The sequence below is a fragment of the Fusarium musae genome, chromosome 4, assembly GCF_019915245.1.
Source record: "Fusarium musae strain F31 chromosome 4, whole genome shotgun sequence".
Lineage (NCBI taxonomy): Eukaryota > Fungi > Ascomycota > Sordariomycetes > Hypocreales > Nectriaceae > Fusarium > Fusarium musae.
In genome coordinates, this window is record NC_058390.1 from 1027829 (window position 1) to 1046400 (window position 18572).

The window sequence follows — 18572 nt, forward strand, 5'->3', positions numbered from 1 at the left end:
AAACATATAAAGTCTTCAAAACTATAAATACTACAACGAGGCCAAGATCAACATACATCAACAACCCTCATAATGCCAACCTCACCTTCGCCGCCACTATCCTACACTCAACCCCCATCTCTCGAGGCCTTCGCCTCTACTCCAGATGTCTTCCGAGCTGCCCACCCGCCAATTGAGCACCTCATAGCTGGCGCCCTGGTCACCAATCCCCGAGGCCAAGTCCTTCTTCTCCGCCGCGCAGCCCATGACTCCTGGCCTCTGCTATGGGAAGTCCCCGGCGGTTGTGTCGATGACTCAGACCATGGCCTCGTTGCTGCTGCAGTTCGTGAACTCTGGGAAGAAGCCGGACTGCGCGCAAAGACTGTAAAAGCCGTGGTAGGAATTGCACCCATCACAGAGCCGATGCCAGATGATCCTCTAGAGAAGGACTTGGAGGTTCTGTATGACATGCTTGTGTTTCGTGCACATGATGGAGTCTGGGGAAAGTTGACGGTCTGGGTCGAGGTGGAGAGCTGTGATGAAGTCAAGATCGATGAAAATGAACATGTCGAGTTTGCGTGGGTGACAGAGGAAGAAGCACTTCAGAATAGGTTCAAGGATGGCAAGAAGTTGGAGTTTGTGAGCGAGGGAGTGAAGAGGAACGTACTCGAGGGCTTCAGACTCTGGAAAGGGGAGAACGAAGCAAGCAAATAAGCCAAAGTGGCCAGCAAGAAGAGCCACCAGTGGTAATGAAATGGGTCAGCATGAGAGGAGACTTCATGTGCTCATTACTCGTCTATAGTCACACACAGACATAGTCCTCACCCCTTCTAAAGGTATAAAGAACAAACACCGAGACCTCATTGAGAAACCAAGAAGACACACAAAAGACACCGCACCGATCGGAGAGAAAAATAAATAACAGGACATTTCATTGATCCCATGAACCGCCTAGCATACAGATCCGAGTTCATATCATAAGAGTCGACGTCTCATCATCTTTGCCGAGTCTAGAGAAAACGAACTGCCTATAGTAGCCTTGCCTGAGTGTTCTTTAAGCCAAAGCAAGTAAACTTTTTCAGTCCCTCTCCTGCTTTTCACCCTCTCCCTCATTCATAATCATCGATCAAGGAAGTCAACACGCGGCCTAGACGTTTTTGGGGGAAATCAAAAACAGTAATAAGAAAAAAAGACAAAAAGGGAAACATAAAGAGACAATAAAAAAGAGCTGTGATCATTCAAATGCATGCCACGTTTCAGTCCATTCATCCATCCGTTCATCCATCCATCCATTCGCCGCCATTCTTTTGCTTTTGTCTCGAAACGCCAAAGGTCAAATGCTCAAAAATGCCCTCTCCAACCCCCCTGAACGAGTGAAAGCGGGTGTTGAGGTTGATCATGAGTAGGTCCAACGTGTGGCGGTCAGACGAGGAAAACAGGATGCCGTGGTCGATTAGAACCGGCGGAGAGATTTCAATTCCATGCCCTGAGCAACCTGTGATACTAGATTGTCGAGGATAACGAGAAGAGAAGAGCAGGCACAAGTTTCGAACCAGCCTTTGTTTAGAACCAGCTTCAAAAACCATCGCTTGCAATCGAGTGTAAGATGGGTGTCATTTACGAGAAAATAGCAAAGTCCAAGATGATCACTACTCTTAACTACGAGCTAGGTGACTCGCATCTTGTAAACAGGCATTCTCAGTCGTCAAACCATAGAGAAACGAGGCGATTGGTACACATTCTAGGGTGCCATCGCACGTCCCTGGCGACCTTTCTTGTTGGGCACTGTAGTCCAACCGTCGTCGTCAGCTGTGGGTGTAGCAGGCTCGGCATCAGTAGACGCAGGTTGTTGAGCAGCTGATCCGTTGGAGCGGAGAGGTCCAGCTCGTGCCTCCCGAATGCCGCCACGGCCACCACGACCGCCCCGAGGTCCAGCTCCTCCACGGGGTCCTCGCTGGTCGTTTGAGGCAGAGCGCCAGCTTGAAGCTTCGGTTGCTCTTGACTTGGGAGCACCCTCTCGGGGCTCGCGGTTTCGGATAGGAACCTTCTGCTCGCCATTGGCGCCGTCGGAAGCTTCAGCCTTGGGTTCTGTTGCCTCAGGAGCTGCCTCAGCGGTCTGCTTAGCCTCGGCAGCTTCAGCGGCTTGCTTGGCTTCAGCGGCCTCAGCCTTCTCGGCAGCCTCAGCTTCAGCCTTGGCAGCAGCCTCCTTCGCCAATTTTCGCTCCTCCTTGGCCTTCTCATCGGCCTCCTTTTTCTCCTGGATAGCCTGCAGGCGCTTGACCTCAATCTCCTTCTCCCTTGCTGCGGTATCGATAGGACGAGCGGCGCCGAAGGGGCTGGCCTTAGAATCAGAGCCCTGGGATGTTGATGAAGCATCGGGGGCCTCGGAAACAGTTCGCTTCTGGAGGTTCAAGCGAGGGCGACCACCCTGAGCAGGTGCGGCGTTAGAAAGAGCGGGAGATGGGGGTGCGCTACCGTCAGGGGAGGTAGCCTTAGCAGCATCGGGACGCATTCTCTCGCGCCACTGCATGTCCTTCTCAGCAGCAGTAGCAGTTCGCTCAGGTCGCTCAGGGCGTTCGGGACGAGGACGAGAACCACCCTCGCGAGCCTCGCCCCAAGCAGGAGAATCCCGGCGGTTTCCTCGGTAAGATTCACTACGGTCACCAAGCACATCGGGAGAAGCACGGGGGCGGCTGCCGTCTCGGGATCCGGAACCATCTTGTGGAGAGAGAGGGGCCAGGGGTCCATGTCGCTCCCAGGTGAACTCACGTTGGGGGCGAGACTCGAAAGCAGGATCACGAGGCCGTCGCTCACGGTCACCGAAGTCACGAGCACCACCCCTTGAAGGGGCATCGGGCAGAGGTCCCTTGCGGTCCCAGTTACCCATCTCACGGATAGAGTCACCTCGGCCAGGATCACCGCCACGAGCTGTAATTAAAGGTTAGATAAAAAAAGGTTTCAGGGGCTAGATGCAAACTTACGAGGATCGGCGACCTTGATCTTGATCATTCGTCCGTTGAAGTTCTCGCCGTCGAAGGTAAGAGCCTTCTTGAGGCCATCCAGAGTCTCGAATTCGACATAGCCGAAGCCCTTGGGGCGCTGCAACTCACGGTCCTCGATAAGGCGGACGTTGACGACACCACAGTCCGCGAGATATTCACCCACGGCGTCGTTGGTAACATCGTAGGAAAGGTTGCCCAAGTGAGCGGTATAAGGAGGCTTGTCGGGGAGGGTTTGAGGGGCAGCTTCGCGAACGGAGAAACCTGCGCCAGTTAGTTTTGGCAGTCAAATAACAGCGACATCAACACATACCCCGGTCCTGCCAGCTGGAAGCAGCGTTGTTGTTGTACCGAGGCCGGTCGGAAGGGGGCAGAGCCTGAGTGCCTAAAAATGGTCAGTCCACCATGGGTCGAAGGTATCGTGTGAAAGCGACGGGACATACCAGTGACTGGAAATGAGTTAGCAATGAGACACATATATAGATTTGAAGCGAAGGTGAAAGTGCTTACCGTAAGAGGTTTCCTCTACCTCATCAGCCCAAGATGAGCCTCCACCAAAGCCTATAAGTCCAAGTCGTCAGTACGGGGTCAACGAGGGGCATCGCAGCCAAGTCCGCTGTGCGGCGGGGTGCACAGGCGAGGGGCGGGACATACTGTCAGCCAGAAAGTCCCCAAGGGACATCTTCTGCTGTTCCTTCTTCTTAGGAGCTGGCGAGAGGTTAGCATTTGCTTAGAAGACAGGCTGAACTGTCGTGGAGGGGTGCTCACCCATGATTGCGGTTAGGCGAACACGCGCAACGATTCTAGGACCGATGCGCGCACGAATGCAAAGGGCGAAGCCGACCGGGGTTTCAGCTTTCGCTTCAGAGAGGAGAACGAGATCGGATCGCTTTGTAGCCGGGAACGGAAGAACCGAATACCGGAATGTCGATTATTTCTGTCAAGAAACTTGCGTTGCAGAGTATTGATGTGCCCCGACTAACGTTGCCGTGTCTGGGGTTGACGAGTTGAAATTTGCTCGGCGTATGGGAAAAAATGATGATGGAGGCGCCAGTTGAGGGTTGCCTTAATTTTGCCAGTCCTGGTCTGAAGTGGGCGCTAGCCCTTTTTAGTGCGGGGCCCACCAATTAACCCCTCCACTCGATTGATGTCTCGCTTGCATCTCCTCAGAAGCACCAGTAACAAGAGCCCCTAAAAGACCCAGAAACTACCTAGGTGTAGTTACACTTTTGAGGTTCAAGCCGTTGATTCTGTTTATCAGCCCGGAGCTCATGAGACGTCGGCCAGGCGCATTGAGCCAACGCAATCCAGAGATTTTTAGGTCTTTTAGTGGTACTTTAACTATGCGGCATATACAATTGCATGCCTTGATAATCATCAAGACGCTCATGATCCACACATGGCAGTCAAGTATCAATGATAAATATCCGTTAATTCATTGCCATCTACCTCATCTTTGTATCAAAGCTTAACAATTCATTGCATGTTGGCCTATTACTGCATATTCATCTCAACTATGCCTGGCCTTTCACGAGCCAAACTCCCAAAAATACACCCAGCTCACAGGCATTTTTGATGTGTGCCGATTCAAGCCCACTCAATTGGCCCACGGCCCAGTCATGTCACGGGTTTTCATCCCCCAACTTTTATAGTGGCTCTCTACGATTGGCCTTTGCCTGCTTAGGAAAAACTGGGATTCAGATGCAGCGAGAGCCTCATCAACCTCACTATCAAGTTTGACAAACGGTCGGCGAAGCGAGCCATGTAACATTATTCTTCTCCCTTTTAATATTGTAATTATATCGGTCGTTTGAAGTACCTGGCATTCATTCTCTTCTTATCCTCACCCACCTCCTTCAGGTCCATCCTCATACACATCCATCATGGCCAACGACAGGAGTCAACAGCCTCAAATGGTGTTTGTACGCCAACGGCAGTCCTCTCGCGGTTTGTTTTCTCCCGAGGTTGTTGACCTCGTGGTACCTCCATTGAAATTCGGTGGTTACGCCGGTAAGCTGCTTCATGCGTCCTCGCACACCCCATATTGACAATTAAACAGGGACCGCGGGTGTTTTGGCAGGTGTCGGAGGCTCAATTTTCCAAGAGGCAAATCCCATAATTTGGGGAGCAGTTTCTGGATTTCAATGGTTTACATTAGGAACAAGCTTCTGGTGTAAGTTCATCCACTAATATGTATCGGCCAGCGGACTGACCTCTCAAGTCACCAGGAGTATTGTTGTAAAGGCATGGGGCGGTGAAGAAAGACTCAGGAATGGCGACAAGACAATTGCCAGCGCAATAGCTGGCACAGCAGCTGGTTCGGTGGGTGGCTTGATCAGTAAGTCATACCACGCTGTCGGCGCTCTATTCTGACTGACCCTGTGACCAGGAGGGCCGAAAAACATTCTTCCCGCGATGCTCGTCTTCACAACACTGGGAGCCGGTGGTCAAATGATTGCGAACCGAATGGCAACTCGAAAGCCAAAAGTTCACGATGAGAAAGAATCGTTCTGGAGCCGATTATCTCCCCTTAAGAAGCTTACGGATCAGGAGTATAGAGATATGATGTCAGAAAAGATGCTGAGGATAGACGCTGATATTGCACTTATTGATGATCGCATCGCTGAACTAAAAAAGCAGGCTGAAGATGAAGAACTGAAAGGCTCGTCAACATAATAATACTCATGTTTAAGTTGACTCAATTCTCTCTGATTTTGTCGTGACCCGTTGAATTCCATGGTCGATTCGCTGGCCTGAAAAGAGCATGCAACCTACTAGAAGATGTAGAACATCCTAATCGGCTTCCCTGACAAGGTATGCGGATAGTTGTTGAGTGAAACCATGGACTAATCAAACACCAGTGGAATTTCTGCTGTTTCAGAGTCTTGACATGCCAGACATCCATTGTAGAAGTTGGAGCAAACAAAGAGTTTCGCGTGTTTGTACCCTTCACTGATCTTGACTCTCTCAGACTGACAACGCATAACACAGCAACTTTCACTGTTCAGTGCAACCTCGTAACGAGCATTGTTACTGAGTAACTGTTAGGGGGGGATGATACGACTCTGCTATGACACGCCACTGTATTACGACTTGGATCACTGCCACGGTGGAATGAAGTAAGGATGACGCAGCTCGAAGGAACTGAGTCGAAATTTGTGGTAGACGAAACAACAATTCCCCTGGGGAAACAACGGAGCGACAGTCAGTATGTGCGACTTGGCAGCGTCAGATGTTGTTTCTTGTACCTGACTGTCGAGGTTCATGTTTGACGGTGCACACGTTTTGGTGACGCTAGGGTAACGGAGCTATCATTGCTACAGTAGAAGGATCCATACTGGGGTGCATGTTTGATAACGCGGTCCAAGTTCGAATTGGCTAGAGGAATGTTGCAGATAGACTCGAAACTTTGCTGTAAGCGAGTATGTCAGTGCTGCAAAATGACTTGTGCGGTTAAATCACAAAAGAGAAATTTATTGCGCATATCTATGAGAAACTTTAAATTAAAACAATTACAAAACACTATGGAGGAGATGAATGTCCGATCCTCCACGGAACTCGAAGAGATATGCATTCCCCGCACTTTGACTGGAAGAATGGGTAACCAATGACAAAGAAAGCACTGTCGTGATTTGTCGATAAGGCACGGGAAAATTCTAACGCTCGTATGTGGTACAGGAGAGTACACGCGGTTCAAACGGAAGATCGGCTCTGACGGTGATTGATAAGGCTGGTATGGACTATGGAGATCCTTAGCATGGTGCATTACCTGTCGCCGCAAAGGGAGATATCTGAATGCGTTTAATGTCTCATGAAAGTTGGTAATCTAGTAATATCTCCTTTTAATGTCGACAGTCGTAACACTGCGGAGTTGTTGAGATTGGTGATCATCAACAAATAAAATGTCTTAATTAATATGTACTATAGGTAGGTACCTAAGTTAGCACTGCTAACTTAGCAGACGTCGTCGTTTCCAGGTTGTTCCAAGCTAATGAGCTAGGCCCGTGCTTCTGCCCTAACTGATCTAACGAAGTGAGGCTCGTGGCTTCAGCTTGGAGTCCTCTGAGTGGAGGCCTTCTCGAATCGATCCAAGCTTGCAGTAGCCGGTAGCAGTACGTACTCGTTATCGCTTCGTGGGCTGTAAGCAGTTCGTCCAAAGACGGACGTGAGAGTCTAAGCGACCAATCCTGTCCATCGCCATCCAATATCCGTCCATCTTCAACGCTACGTATCTCGGACCATAGCCGTTCTTTTCCTTTCACAACCTACTTAACCTATTAACTTTGCATATCCCCCGCCAAAAGTTACGGTTTCAAGGGAGTCGCCCTCTCTCGAATCTGTCCCTGCCTTGTACTCCTGCGGCAGAGTAACACTCCTTTTCCTAACAACCTACTACGATCCTCGTGGATCCGGACCCCCTTGACGTCACAAATCTCCCCCGAATCCCCTTAGAGCATCGCGTTTCGATATACTTTCCGTCGATCCCGATAAATACATAAGTCGGCTTTGAATTTACTTTCCGCTCAACTGTCCGCCAACTATCCCTGCTCCGGACGCGAGGATATATACTTGAACCTTTACTCACAGCGCATCCCTTTGCGCGTTGCCGTTCGGTCGAGCCTCAACGAGAGTACCAGCAAGGAACTCAAAATCCGGCAATAACGACACCTAATTCGACAAAAGCCCGCGGCGATGGCATAGCCCGCCTATCAATTGGTTGCATATAAAGTGAAGGCATGATATCTCTTCCACAAGCAGGAAACGTATGCTGCAATACCACGCCACCTTACACCGCTCATAGCTAATTCCATGTCTCTTCGCAGTTGACTTGGTGGGAGAGGCTCGTGGGAGCCTTCGCAACATGGCTCTCCTCAACCCGACCTTCGTCTTCGGCTGTCTAGTCCTCCTATATCTATCGTCCTTCGTCCTCCTAGCTGTTTTTCGAATTATCACCGGTATCTCTATTCAAAGAATCGGCTACCTCTCCTTGCGCCGACTAGCATATACACCTCGAGATGGATGTAGGATAGAGATTAGGGGCCTGGGGCTCCATGTTCATCGACCAACCTTCGCCCAGCCAACATGGCTCAGTATTGTTCTGAGCGAGCTCGTCGTAACATTGGACATCAACGAGCTGGAAGGAAACAAGCAGGTCGACGTAGACCCCGAGGACAGCGATGCAGAAACGTCGAAGGATAAAAAACCGGACGCCAAAACTACTGCCCGACAACAACCACAGCTACCGCGGCGAGCTACGAGCACGGTTGTGCGAAGCGAAACATGGAAGAAACTTACGAATATCAAAGAAAAGATCAAGCGGTTGCATAGGAATATCAGTTGGCTCAAGCTGGTCGACGTTGTCGCGACAAACTCAGCAGTGAATATCGTTGACGTGGGCAATGTCCAGGTCGGAAGCTTCACTCTCGCGGTCGATACGCGCCGGAAGATGGTCGATCGCGTACGCTTTTTCGCACGCCTAGCTGATCGCCACGGCAAGGACCAACAAGCGGAATGGACTGTCTCGTTGCGCAGCGTCTTGTTCACAGCTGATGGATGTGAATCCATGGAAGTTCTTGACCAGCTGTTTATCAACGTTCATGGACATCTATACAAGTCTATGGATGGCTTGCGCGAAGCTGCCGTGGCTATCAAGATGGGTCGACTACATATTCCATTCGATGATCTGCAAACGTGCATGAGTCGACTCAAGCAAAGGAGAGCTGAGGTCAAGACTCCTGGCGTAGAGGAAGAGCCCGTGGATATTTTCTTGGGCAAGGTAGCACAGGAAATCGATGACCCTGGAACAACGAACGAGGACTTGATGAGGACTGTTTCTGATTCCAAAGAGTTTTTCAGCTCTATCCTACGTGGCATCAAGGAGATTCAGTTTGCCGTGAGCTTTCTGGGCATGAGCAAGAAGGTCCAGTCTATCAAGCCTGGGTCTACCCCAATCCAGCTGAACGCAGCTATGAAAGAGGTGGGAATAGATCTTCACAGGTTAGACTCCAAGTCGCCAGCGCACAGGATGTATTTCCCCGCTGAGGCCATTGCGCACGAGGCACTGGCTGCTGCTCTGTCTATATCTGTTGGCCTGGACGATGGACATGGCCAACCTGAACGCCTCCTTTACGTCCCTATGGCCACGACGACGATCAAGACAACGTTACTCTCCAAGACCGTTGAAGTTCTGCGGGCCAGTACTGTGGACGAGAGAAACGCCAACATCATGTTTGCTAACTCTGTCGTTACGTCGCCTTCGGTAGATCTAGACCCTCACCATCTGCCGCTGCTTATCGCCTTATTCAAGTCAAAACCTAGAGCACCAAGAGCGCAGAATGATAACCACCATCTGATCTCGCGCCTACTGCCCAAAGCAAATTACAAGCTCTCTATGCACGAACCTGTAGTTCGCATAAAGCTACAGCCTTTGCAAAAAGCCGAGGATCCAGATGATTTCGACCTCATAATTTCCTCGATCTCCTCGATATCACTCGACGTGGAGTCTTCACATAGCCTTATGGCAGATATGCATTATTCCCTTGATGGCTCCTTCAGACTTCAATCGCACGACCTTTACTACCAGACCAATAATGGTGAGCGGTTTAACCTGATTACCACCGAGTCACTCGACATGAAACTACACTTGGGCGCTCGGCCAGATGTTTACGTTGATGTATCTGGTAACCTCCAGTCTGCCTCGGTCAGTATGGTCAGACCTGAAATCATCGATGGGCTTCGTCAAATAGTTCAGGAGTTGCGCATTGATGTGGAGCCAGAAAAGGGCACGGTTTCGCGATCCAGGGGTGGCCAGAACTTCTTACGATCCATGCCCAACTGGCTATTAAGAGCACAATTTGACGCTTCGGACTTCAACGTGGAGATCGCAGGCATTGATGAGGAGATCTCGGATGATACTCGTGGAGTATTCCTCCATTGGGACACTGTCTCAACCGAATATCGTGCCCATCGACTTGACGGACTTCAACGGCGGGCTTCCAGGAGACGTGCCAACAGTCGTTCTATCAGTCAGTCCGACTCGGAATGGACTCCTCCTTCCAGCTCCCCACGGCCCAAAAAGAAACCACAGAACATAGGCGATGGGCGAAAGCTTACACTCTTTGCTAGTGGAATCGAGGCACAGATCATGGATGCCGTTGACACACTCGAGCCAGAACCCTTCCTTAGTGTACCAAGACTTGAGCTTTCTCTCAGCGCAGCAAGTGATGCTAGTGGTCCAACTTTTAACATCCAAGTTGGTGTCCGTTCGATCCGTGCTAAGTACTCTCTCTACCGGCATTATGCCATTGGAGTTGCTGTCATGACATTGCGCAAAGCTTTCATGCAAAGCGTGCGTGACATTCCGCGTACGAAGCAACATGGAAGCTATGTTGACATCATTCCTACTGCCAACCGGCTGGCACCGCCAGGAACTCCCGATTTTGACCCTGGCTCGTCCACTATTACACCCGAATTGGTCACTCTCGATTTCAAAGCCGCGCTCGTACAGCTGAAGGCCGACATGCCTCATGATCCAGCCATGATGCTACATATGTATGGGTTAGAATTAGGCCGCCAGAGATGGTCTACGCCCTACATCGCAGCAAAACTTGTGCGACTCTATACAGAACCACCTCGCATGCGCAACGTTTGGGCGAGATTGGTGAGCATCAAGTCAGGACGTCTCGATTTCCGAGAATCTCGTCGAAAGACAGCTTATGGGGGTGTTGTTGACGAGAAAATGGTGGACATCGTGACTGAGGCCGTTCGTATTGCTGTACCGCATGAGGTCATCGTCAGCCGCGTGAGTGACAACTTCATCAATGTGATCAAAGCAGTTCAGCAGCTCCACCATCGCTTCAAGACGGGTACCAATGAGTACATCCTTGAGAAGAAGCCCGAAGGACCAAAGTCGGTTCCCAAGGTGTCAGTACGCACACGAAACTTTTTATTCGAGCTTGAAGATGGTGGATTTGAGTGGAAACTAGGCATGATTTACCGCACTGGCCTCATTGAACAAACACAGCGACTTGCCCGAGAAAATGCTTTCAAGGTCAAACTTAAGAGAGTTCGCGAAGAGGAGATAAGAAGAGGCAGCAGCAAATTCCGATCTCGATCAACTTTCCCCAGAGGACGGCCTGAAATGGGCGATAGACCTAGTAGCAGAAGTCGAAGTGTGGACGCTTTCGAAGAAGGAAGAGATGCACGACCAAACTCCCAACATGGAAGAATTCCACGATACAACCCCAACATCGAATCTCTCCGGGTCAACGGTGTTTCAAAGGTTACTGAACACTATGCTCGAAGCCATCTGGATATGTTCAATGCCCAGAGCTGGAAGAAGCGGATTGACCGTGCTTACCAAATGTCTCAAGACAGCATGAAAGAGTCTCGCGGCCAGTTCTGGGGTGCCAATCAGATCCCCGAAGACATGGAAGACTCCGAAAATTTACTGGAGGTGCCCCCGAGACCAGCGCTTATGGCCGCCGTCATCAGCGACTTGCACTTTATGATTGACAAGCCGACATTCCCTATGAAAGACCTTCCAGATTTCCTTCATAAGATTGGCAAAGGGATGCCAAAGGATACGCAGTATAGTTTACTGGTGCCAATGCATCTCAGTATTGCCATGGGCGAGGCTAAGGTGACGCTGCGAGATTACCCATTGCCTTTGGTGCATATTCCACCGATGAAATACGGACAATCTGCAAAAATACAAGCTGTGTCATTGAAGGCAAACTTCGTTGTCGCCGAGGAGTTCAGGGGTGTTGAGTCGACACGGAGGGTTCGAGTCAACGTTGTCCCACCAAGGAGCTCGCTCCCAGGTTCTTCAAATGAAGGCAGTTTTGCCATCGAAGTCAGACGTACAATAGGGCCCGTCAAGTCTTACTCAGATGTTTACATGGACGTCAATAGTGCTCTTCCTACGCGGATCACTTGGGGTCCTTGTTACCAGCCCGCCATTCAGGACATGATGATGGTCATTGAATCGTTTACCAAACCTCAATTCGATCTATCAGAACGTGTCGGTTTCTGGGACAAACTGCGACTTAACTTTCACTCCAGGATACACATGTCTTGGAAGGGGGATGGAGATGTTCATTTGGCTCTTAAGGGCACCCGCGATCCATATGCAATGACTGGCAATGGAGCTGGTTTCCTCATGTGCTGGCGAAATGACATCAGATGGAACATAAACGCCGACGATGACCCCAAGCGATTCATCTCAGTCGAAAGTGGCGAGTACATTCTTGCAGTGCCTGACTATAGCCATGAAGTTCGAGACCAGGCCCGGCGACTCTACGATGCTGAAGGTTACCTGCCTGAAGACAGCTACAAATCCGAGGCGAGCTTCAAGAAGGTTGTCATGAAGCTGTCAGGCAAGGTCAAGGTCATGGCTGGCCTCATCTTCGAACGTGCTATTGAGGACGGCCAGCGAAGCTTTGAGTTTCGCCCTCATTATGACATCGTCCTCAAAAATCCGCACTTCGCTAAGCCTGATCCGAACGGTCTTCCATACGACGCCATGCGTGGTTTCCGGAGCCGACACATACACCTTTCTATTGCGATCCATGCTCCAGCTGATCGTGACTGGCTGTCAGCTAATCCGGAGCCCTCTCGAAGCTACAACACAATCCATCTTACACCTCGTTTCTTCACCCACTTCTTCAATTGGTGGGGTTTGTTTGGACAGCCGCTGTCATTGCCAATTCGCCAAGGTAGTCTCTTCCCTGGCCGTGAGAAGAACAGCAAGAAATTTGGCCGACATCTTGCAACTGTTAAGTACAATATTTTGCTCGCGCCACTTTTCCTCAGTCACATCTACAAGCACAAGGATGTCGAAGATCATTCTGAGAATGCAGTCTCTGCAACCGGCTTGAAGGTGCGATTTGACAGCTTTTCACTTGACCTTCATCAACGCCGAGAAGAATTCAATACCCTTGGTAAAGGCAAACATGGTGACGACACCAGTAAAACATCAGGTATCAAGATTCATGCTGCTCAGCTTGACCTCGTTAGCGCCGATGTCCGAGCAGTGTCAGCAAGCTTGAAGGGAACAACCACAGAGGTTATTAAGAAAGGATCTATCGCAACATTGATGAGCGAATCTGACGAGAAGCCTGACTTGTCTCGGTTTACTATTCCGGACAATGACTTCAGTTGGATTGATATGGATGATTTTGTCGAGCTTGACTGGATAACACCCACGGAGCCTCACCCTGACACCAAGATCTTACCCCTGGCATATGCCCCTCGCCTGACATATTTCCGGCAAACAGACATTGGTGGTGTTATCGCTGGAGACCCAACACGAACTAGTCCTTTCGGAAGCGAACCCACGCATTTCTGTGTGATGAGACATGATGACGATCCCCGTCGAATCCAGGGCCAGCTTATTAAGGATCGCCTTGACCAGCTGGCCAAGCAAATGGAATCTCATGATCGTGAGATGGGTGAAGCGGAGTTGAGGGTCATCAAATGTGATGCAAAAGACCGAGTTGCTGTGGAAGAATTCAAGGCCTTCCAAAAACATACCGACGTGCTGCAAGAGAAGAAGGAATTCCTTGAATCAATGCTAAACCAGGCCAGGATTCGTGCTCCGTCAAGCACCAACAGGAGCAGCAATGATGGCCGCAAGCAATCAGGCGAGTCTTCCATCCCTTTTCAGGATGAGACCATGGAAATCCCAGCTACCAGCGAGTTTGAAAGCGAGTTCAACAATCGCTTTGTTATCCATAATCTGCAACTCAAGTGGAATAACACTCTGCGAAATATCGTGCTTCGATACCTTCACCAAAGCAGCCAAAGACGTGGTTTCACCTACTACCTCTCGCGGCCCGCCATCAAGTTTATCCTTGATATTGTCGAAGAGCAAAACAGAGCCAAGTCAAACAATAAGCCAGGCAAGGCTAAATCAACACACAGTCGACAGGGTGGCAGAAGGAGTTCTCGCGCATCTAGCGTTCATGATGACGAAATACCTCTGGATATCGAAGAGCGTATCAAACGCATTCTCAATGACGGTCGCAAGTTTACGTCTGCTACATGGGGCACCAACGCCGAGGGAGTTGTTGAGGGATCGATCGAGGATCTGGTGACTGGAATTGCCGAAGAATTTACTGCCCAAAGTAGCTACCATATTCGAATCATTGCTCCGCAGATTCAACTACAGAGCGACAAGAACAAAAAGAATGTGGTGCTGGCAACTGCTAAGGGTATGGAGCTGAAGGTCATGGAAGTCATGGAGAAGGAGAGAATCTCTGACAATGTCAGCGGTCTCGTTCAGCGTCGATTCTTGGTCAATATGGATAGCGTCCAATTCTTTGTCACACATCGCAAGTGGTTCCAAACCAGCCTTGTGTCGATGTATGTTGGAAGCAAATATGGTGCACCAAGCGGCTCTGCTTGGCCTCCATGGGTTCCTATCGAGGTTGTTTTTGACTTCCAGGCGGATCCTTTCGGTTTCAAGCGCGTTGTCCAGAAAACTTCGGCCATGGTTCGGTATGATAAGTTCAATGATTTGCGCCTGAAGTACAATGATGAGGTGAACACGGACGGAAACGAAAACGCTTCTCAAGTCAATATGGAGAACCGCATGGACAATCTTTGGGTCGAGTTCCCAACCGCAAGAGCTCTCTGCAACTCATCGCAGTACTATGCACTCTATGTCATCGTCCTTGATCTCCTTATGTACAACGAACCCACGGAAAAGACGCGTAGTGAGCGCTTGGAAAAGATCATTCTCGCCTCGGACTTCAGCGACTTGAGTGGTGCTCCAGCTATGGTTCAGAAGCTGCAACAACGCATCAGGCAGATGGAAGAGATCAAGGACCATTTCCAGATCTATGCAAAACATCTCGACAAGAAGGGTTGGCAAGACAGAATGCACCTCGAGAAGGATCTGGCAGCCTGTGAGGACGAATTGTTCTTCATGATGAAGGCCATTACCTCTTCACAGAGAAAGTATGATGTCAATTCAGATGACAGCACTGGCCTGCTCAAGTGGAATATCACCATTCGAGACATTGTCTGGCATCTCATGCAAGATTCGAATGAACCCTTGGTGGAGCTGCAGCTCAAGGATCTCGAGTATGACCGCACAGACAACTCCGATGGTTCTCATGTGAACCTCATTCGTGTTGGTAAGGTCCTTGGCCTCAACCTGCTACCAGATGCCACATACCCTGAGATGATCGCACCATACATCGACCCTGAGAAGCCGCATGCCCAGGAGAGTGAGCACAAGGAGATGATCCGGGTGTATTGGTATATGTTGGAGGCTATAGCAGGCATTCCAGTGATGGACCGCTTCGAGGTCAATTTGTTCCCCATCAAGGTACAGTTAGAGCGAGAAGTTGGCAAGCGACTTTTTGAGTATATTTTCCCTGGTATCAATGGAGAAAAGTCGGCCGGCGCCAAGAATGACTCGCCGTTCATGCTGAAGCAGGTCACGGCTGATGGAGAGGAGGACGAGGACTATGAAGATGGCAGCGGTCTGACACCTTCGTACACACGACAATCATCCTCATCATCTATCTCAGCAGGCTCAGGTTCTCTCGAGCTCCGACTTAGACCTACTTTGACATCCAACACGAAGACTGAAGCGGCCCCTGGAAAGGCGTTGAGTGTCAATACGGGCAATGAAGGCCACTCTTTCCGCCTCTTCCGTACTCCTGGAACTTCCAAGACTATGCTCAAGAAGGCATCTCATGAGTCACTCCGATCTAACATGGGTCCAAGAGTTGGGCTTGCACGTGCTTCCACGGGCCTTTCTTCTAGGGACGGTCGCGAGTCAAGGGATGGCGATAAGAAGTCACGCTTCGGATTGGGAAAGAAACATCACCATGAGAAGCAGCAGTCAGACGACCTTACTAAGATGATGACCCGTGCCAGTCAGTACATGACATTTTCGTCCATCAAAATGCCTTCTGTGGTACTTTGCCTTAGCTATCGTGGCAAAGACAACCGCAACATCGAGGATGTACACGACTTCGTCTTCAGAATGCCCAGCATTGAGTGGGAGAATAAGACATGGTCCAATCTAGATCTAGCCCTGGCTCTTAAGAAGGCGGTTATGAAGGCTTTGATCTCGCATACAGGCGCCCTCATTGGTAACAAATTTTCAAAGCATCGACCCAACGCCGAACAGCGAGACAAGTTACGGGTACTGGCCAACAGCTCAGTCCTCATTGCGCCGTCCTCTTCGGGTGGATCTCAACACTACCCGGGCAGTCTGAACGACAGCGACGACTCGAGCCTATATGGCTCATCTCCTGTGGACTTCTCCCGATCACCTCCTAGAAGTATTCGAGCCGGAAGCACACACAGTAGTGTACGACCAGGATCTACTATGCGACGACGCAGCCGAAGCTCGAGTGTCAAGAGTCGAAGGTCGCATCGTAACGGCGGCACAGGTCATGGCCCACAAGCTCCCCATGGCCCCAATGTGCCAGCTTTCCTCATGATGACGCCACCAACCCCCATTGATGACCACCACCGCAACGATAGGCATCATCACGGGATGGATCTTTTGCGGCCAGCTACTGCAAGTCCACAAAGCAGCATACACAGTATGAGTAACAGCATGTATAGCCAGCAGGGCCAGACATTTGGAATAACACCAAGCAATTCCCATGCTAGCAGTGTAAATAGCGCCAGCACTCACAGCAGCATTCCCGTGCCTGTCGCTCAACAGCACAGACCCGGATTTAGAAGAATCCCGACGGGCATCGAACGACCTGCCTCAAGCATGAGCAATCACGATTCTGGGGTACGAAGGAAGAACGGCGCAAGCAACCTCAAAGACAAGCTCAGCGCGCTCACATCCCGTATTGGCAACAGAGAGAGCAGCAGCCCGTCACAGCAAGAGGATGATTCGGAGGCCGTTGACGACCAGTTGACACCCGCAGGACCTAAAAGCAGATCTAGGCGATCTTCAAGCCACACGGGATCACGACTCAGCTGGACTCCCGGCAGGATGAAAACGGGGTAAAAATAGGGAGATATCAAGTCGCTTATTAGTGGCAGTGATATGGGTGGCAGAGTATATAGAATATAGGCAAAAAAGGCGTATTGGGTAGGACTAGAGGTGGCATTTTCCATTCTTTTTGCATATTTGATGTCCAACATGAAGGAGGAATATGGGGAACATATCATAGCATAGTGAGCGAATTGGATGAGCAAGCGTTTGTTCTAGGAACAGGATAGGGATGAACCCTAGATCAGTCTTTATGGAAACGAGGGCGACCTCAGCAAAAGGCTGGCTGGCGGGAAGTTTTATATGTAATACAAAAGAATTGATATATCGTGTTCACTTGTTATGGTTGATTTTGTGTGAAATTTTCAACTGTTTATTCATTGATCAAATTATATGACTTCCATGGTATATGCCACCTCCAGTTTATAAAACCACCAAATGCTATGTCCGTCTCTACGCCCGTTATAACCAGGCGATGTTGCAGACGTAATAAAGAACGCTCAACGTGAAGAAATTGTATATGCGTATGCAGAAGTAGATCTCTGGGATCCTTTATGATGAAGTTTTGTAGACAGTTGACCATCTACTGTCGTCGACCGAGGATGTTGAACAGGCTTGTCCTGGGGTTCTCGGCGGCACCGTCAAAGGTCCTTGCTCTGTTGGCCTCGCTCTCGGGAGTGTTGTACTTTGCAAAAGAGCGGTCGAACTTGGCTGAAGTGGTGGCCAGTTGGGAGGCCACGTAGCTGCCGACGAGAGCGAAGCTGCCGACAGCAACGACAAAGGGGAGAGCCCTATAACAAATTGTCAGGATCGAATATTGGTGGAGATGAGCTGAGTTGCTGTAAGTTACGGGGACTTACTTGGGGTAAGCGGCAGGCTTAGCGAGAGCAGGTCTAGCGATGGCGGCCATTTTGTAAGTGTAAGTGAAGATATAGCCACTTTTTTATTTTGAGATGATAGTGAGTTGAGAGAACAGGACTTGACTGAACTGTATTGATGATGAGTATGATGATGAGAAATCACTCCATTTTGACGAGTTGGACCAAGTCTCTTATACTAATTTACATTGTTGTCAACTTTTTTTGCGCTGTTGATCATGAGCCGTAGGATTCTCAATTGCCTATTGAGAGTCGGTCGATGGTGGTGTGATTGTAGGTGCTGGCCCCTGGGCTGTCTGACCTATTCGGGCGATTCCGGGGAACCAGGGCATTCCAGATTTGGAAACTTGGGGAATGAAGAGGATATGATTATGATCATTGTGAAACGTATTTCAATCATGATGATGTTAATAATAATAACAATAATAATAATAACAATAATATTACATATTTTATTATTATCATTGTTCGGGGTAAATTCTGTGGTTTGTTGATGTTTTTGATTGTTTATGTGGAGCACTTAACAGCTCTGCATTTACTGCAACTTCTGCTCAATACTATATATGATAATACGGTATGAGTATCTTGAAGGATACAAAATACAGGCACTGGATATGACTAACATGCCAATATGTCTATGCTATTCGGCTCTTGCCGGAATGAAGCCTTCAGCAACTGTCGACCTCTATCAACCCCTGGCCTCATGCTCCCTCTTCAGAGTTCAGGCTCTAAACATCTGAC

General features: G+C 49.7%; 5 protein-coding genes across 5 annotated transcripts; 3 read left to right on the forward strand and 2 right to left on the reverse strand.

Moving 5' to 3' along the window:
- Window positions 1-72: 72 nt before the first annotated feature.
- J7337_005271 (uncharacterized protein) lies at window positions 73-693 on the forward strand (the record flags this gene model as incomplete). The annotated part of the gene is made up of 1 exon (XM_044822953.1): window positions 73-693. The coding sequence occupies one exon, from the start codon at window positions 73-75 to the stop codon at window positions 691-693; it is 621 nt and encodes a 206-aa protein (XP_044681444.1).
- A 1027-nt stretch (window positions 694-1720) lies between these two features.
- J7337_005272 (uncharacterized protein) lies at window positions 1721-3750 on the reverse strand (the record flags this gene model as incomplete). The annotated part of the gene is made up of 7 exons (XM_044822954.1): window positions 1721-2907; window positions 2961-3242; window positions 3292-3363; window positions 3422-3427; window positions 3489-3539; window positions 3633-3686; window positions 3747-3750. 7 exons carry the CDS (start codon window positions 3748-3750, stop codon window positions 1721-1723), a joined length of 1656 nt encoding a protein of 551 aa, XP_044681445.1.
- Window positions 3751-4861: 1111 nt separating this feature from the next.
- Window positions 4862-5654, forward strand: J7337_005273 (uncharacterized protein; the record flags this gene model as incomplete). The annotated part of the gene is made up of 4 exons (XM_044822955.1): window positions 4862-4988; window positions 5038-5151; window positions 5200-5316; window positions 5368-5654. 4 exons carry the CDS (start codon window positions 4862-4864, stop codon window positions 5652-5654), a joined length of 645 nt encoding a protein of 214 aa, XP_044681446.1.
- A 2185-nt stretch (window positions 5655-7839) lies between these two features.
- Window positions 7840-16968, forward strand: J7337_005274 (uncharacterized protein; the record flags this gene model as incomplete). The annotated part of the gene is made up of 1 exon (XM_044822956.1): window positions 7840-16968. The coding sequence occupies one exon, from the start codon at window positions 7840-7842 to the stop codon at window positions 16966-16968; it is 9129 nt and encodes a 3042-aa protein (XP_044681447.1).
- Window positions 16969-17536: 568 nt separating this feature from the next.
- On the reverse strand, window positions 17537-17863 carry J7337_005275 (uncharacterized protein; the record flags this gene model as incomplete). Its single annotated transcript, XM_044822957.1, has 2 exons — window positions 17537-17744; window positions 17814-17863. The coding sequence occupies 2 exons, from the start codon at window positions 17861-17863 to the stop codon at window positions 17537-17539; spliced, it is 258 nt and encodes an 85-aa protein (XP_044681448.1).
- Between the last annotated feature and the right edge of the window lie 709 nt (window positions 17864-18572).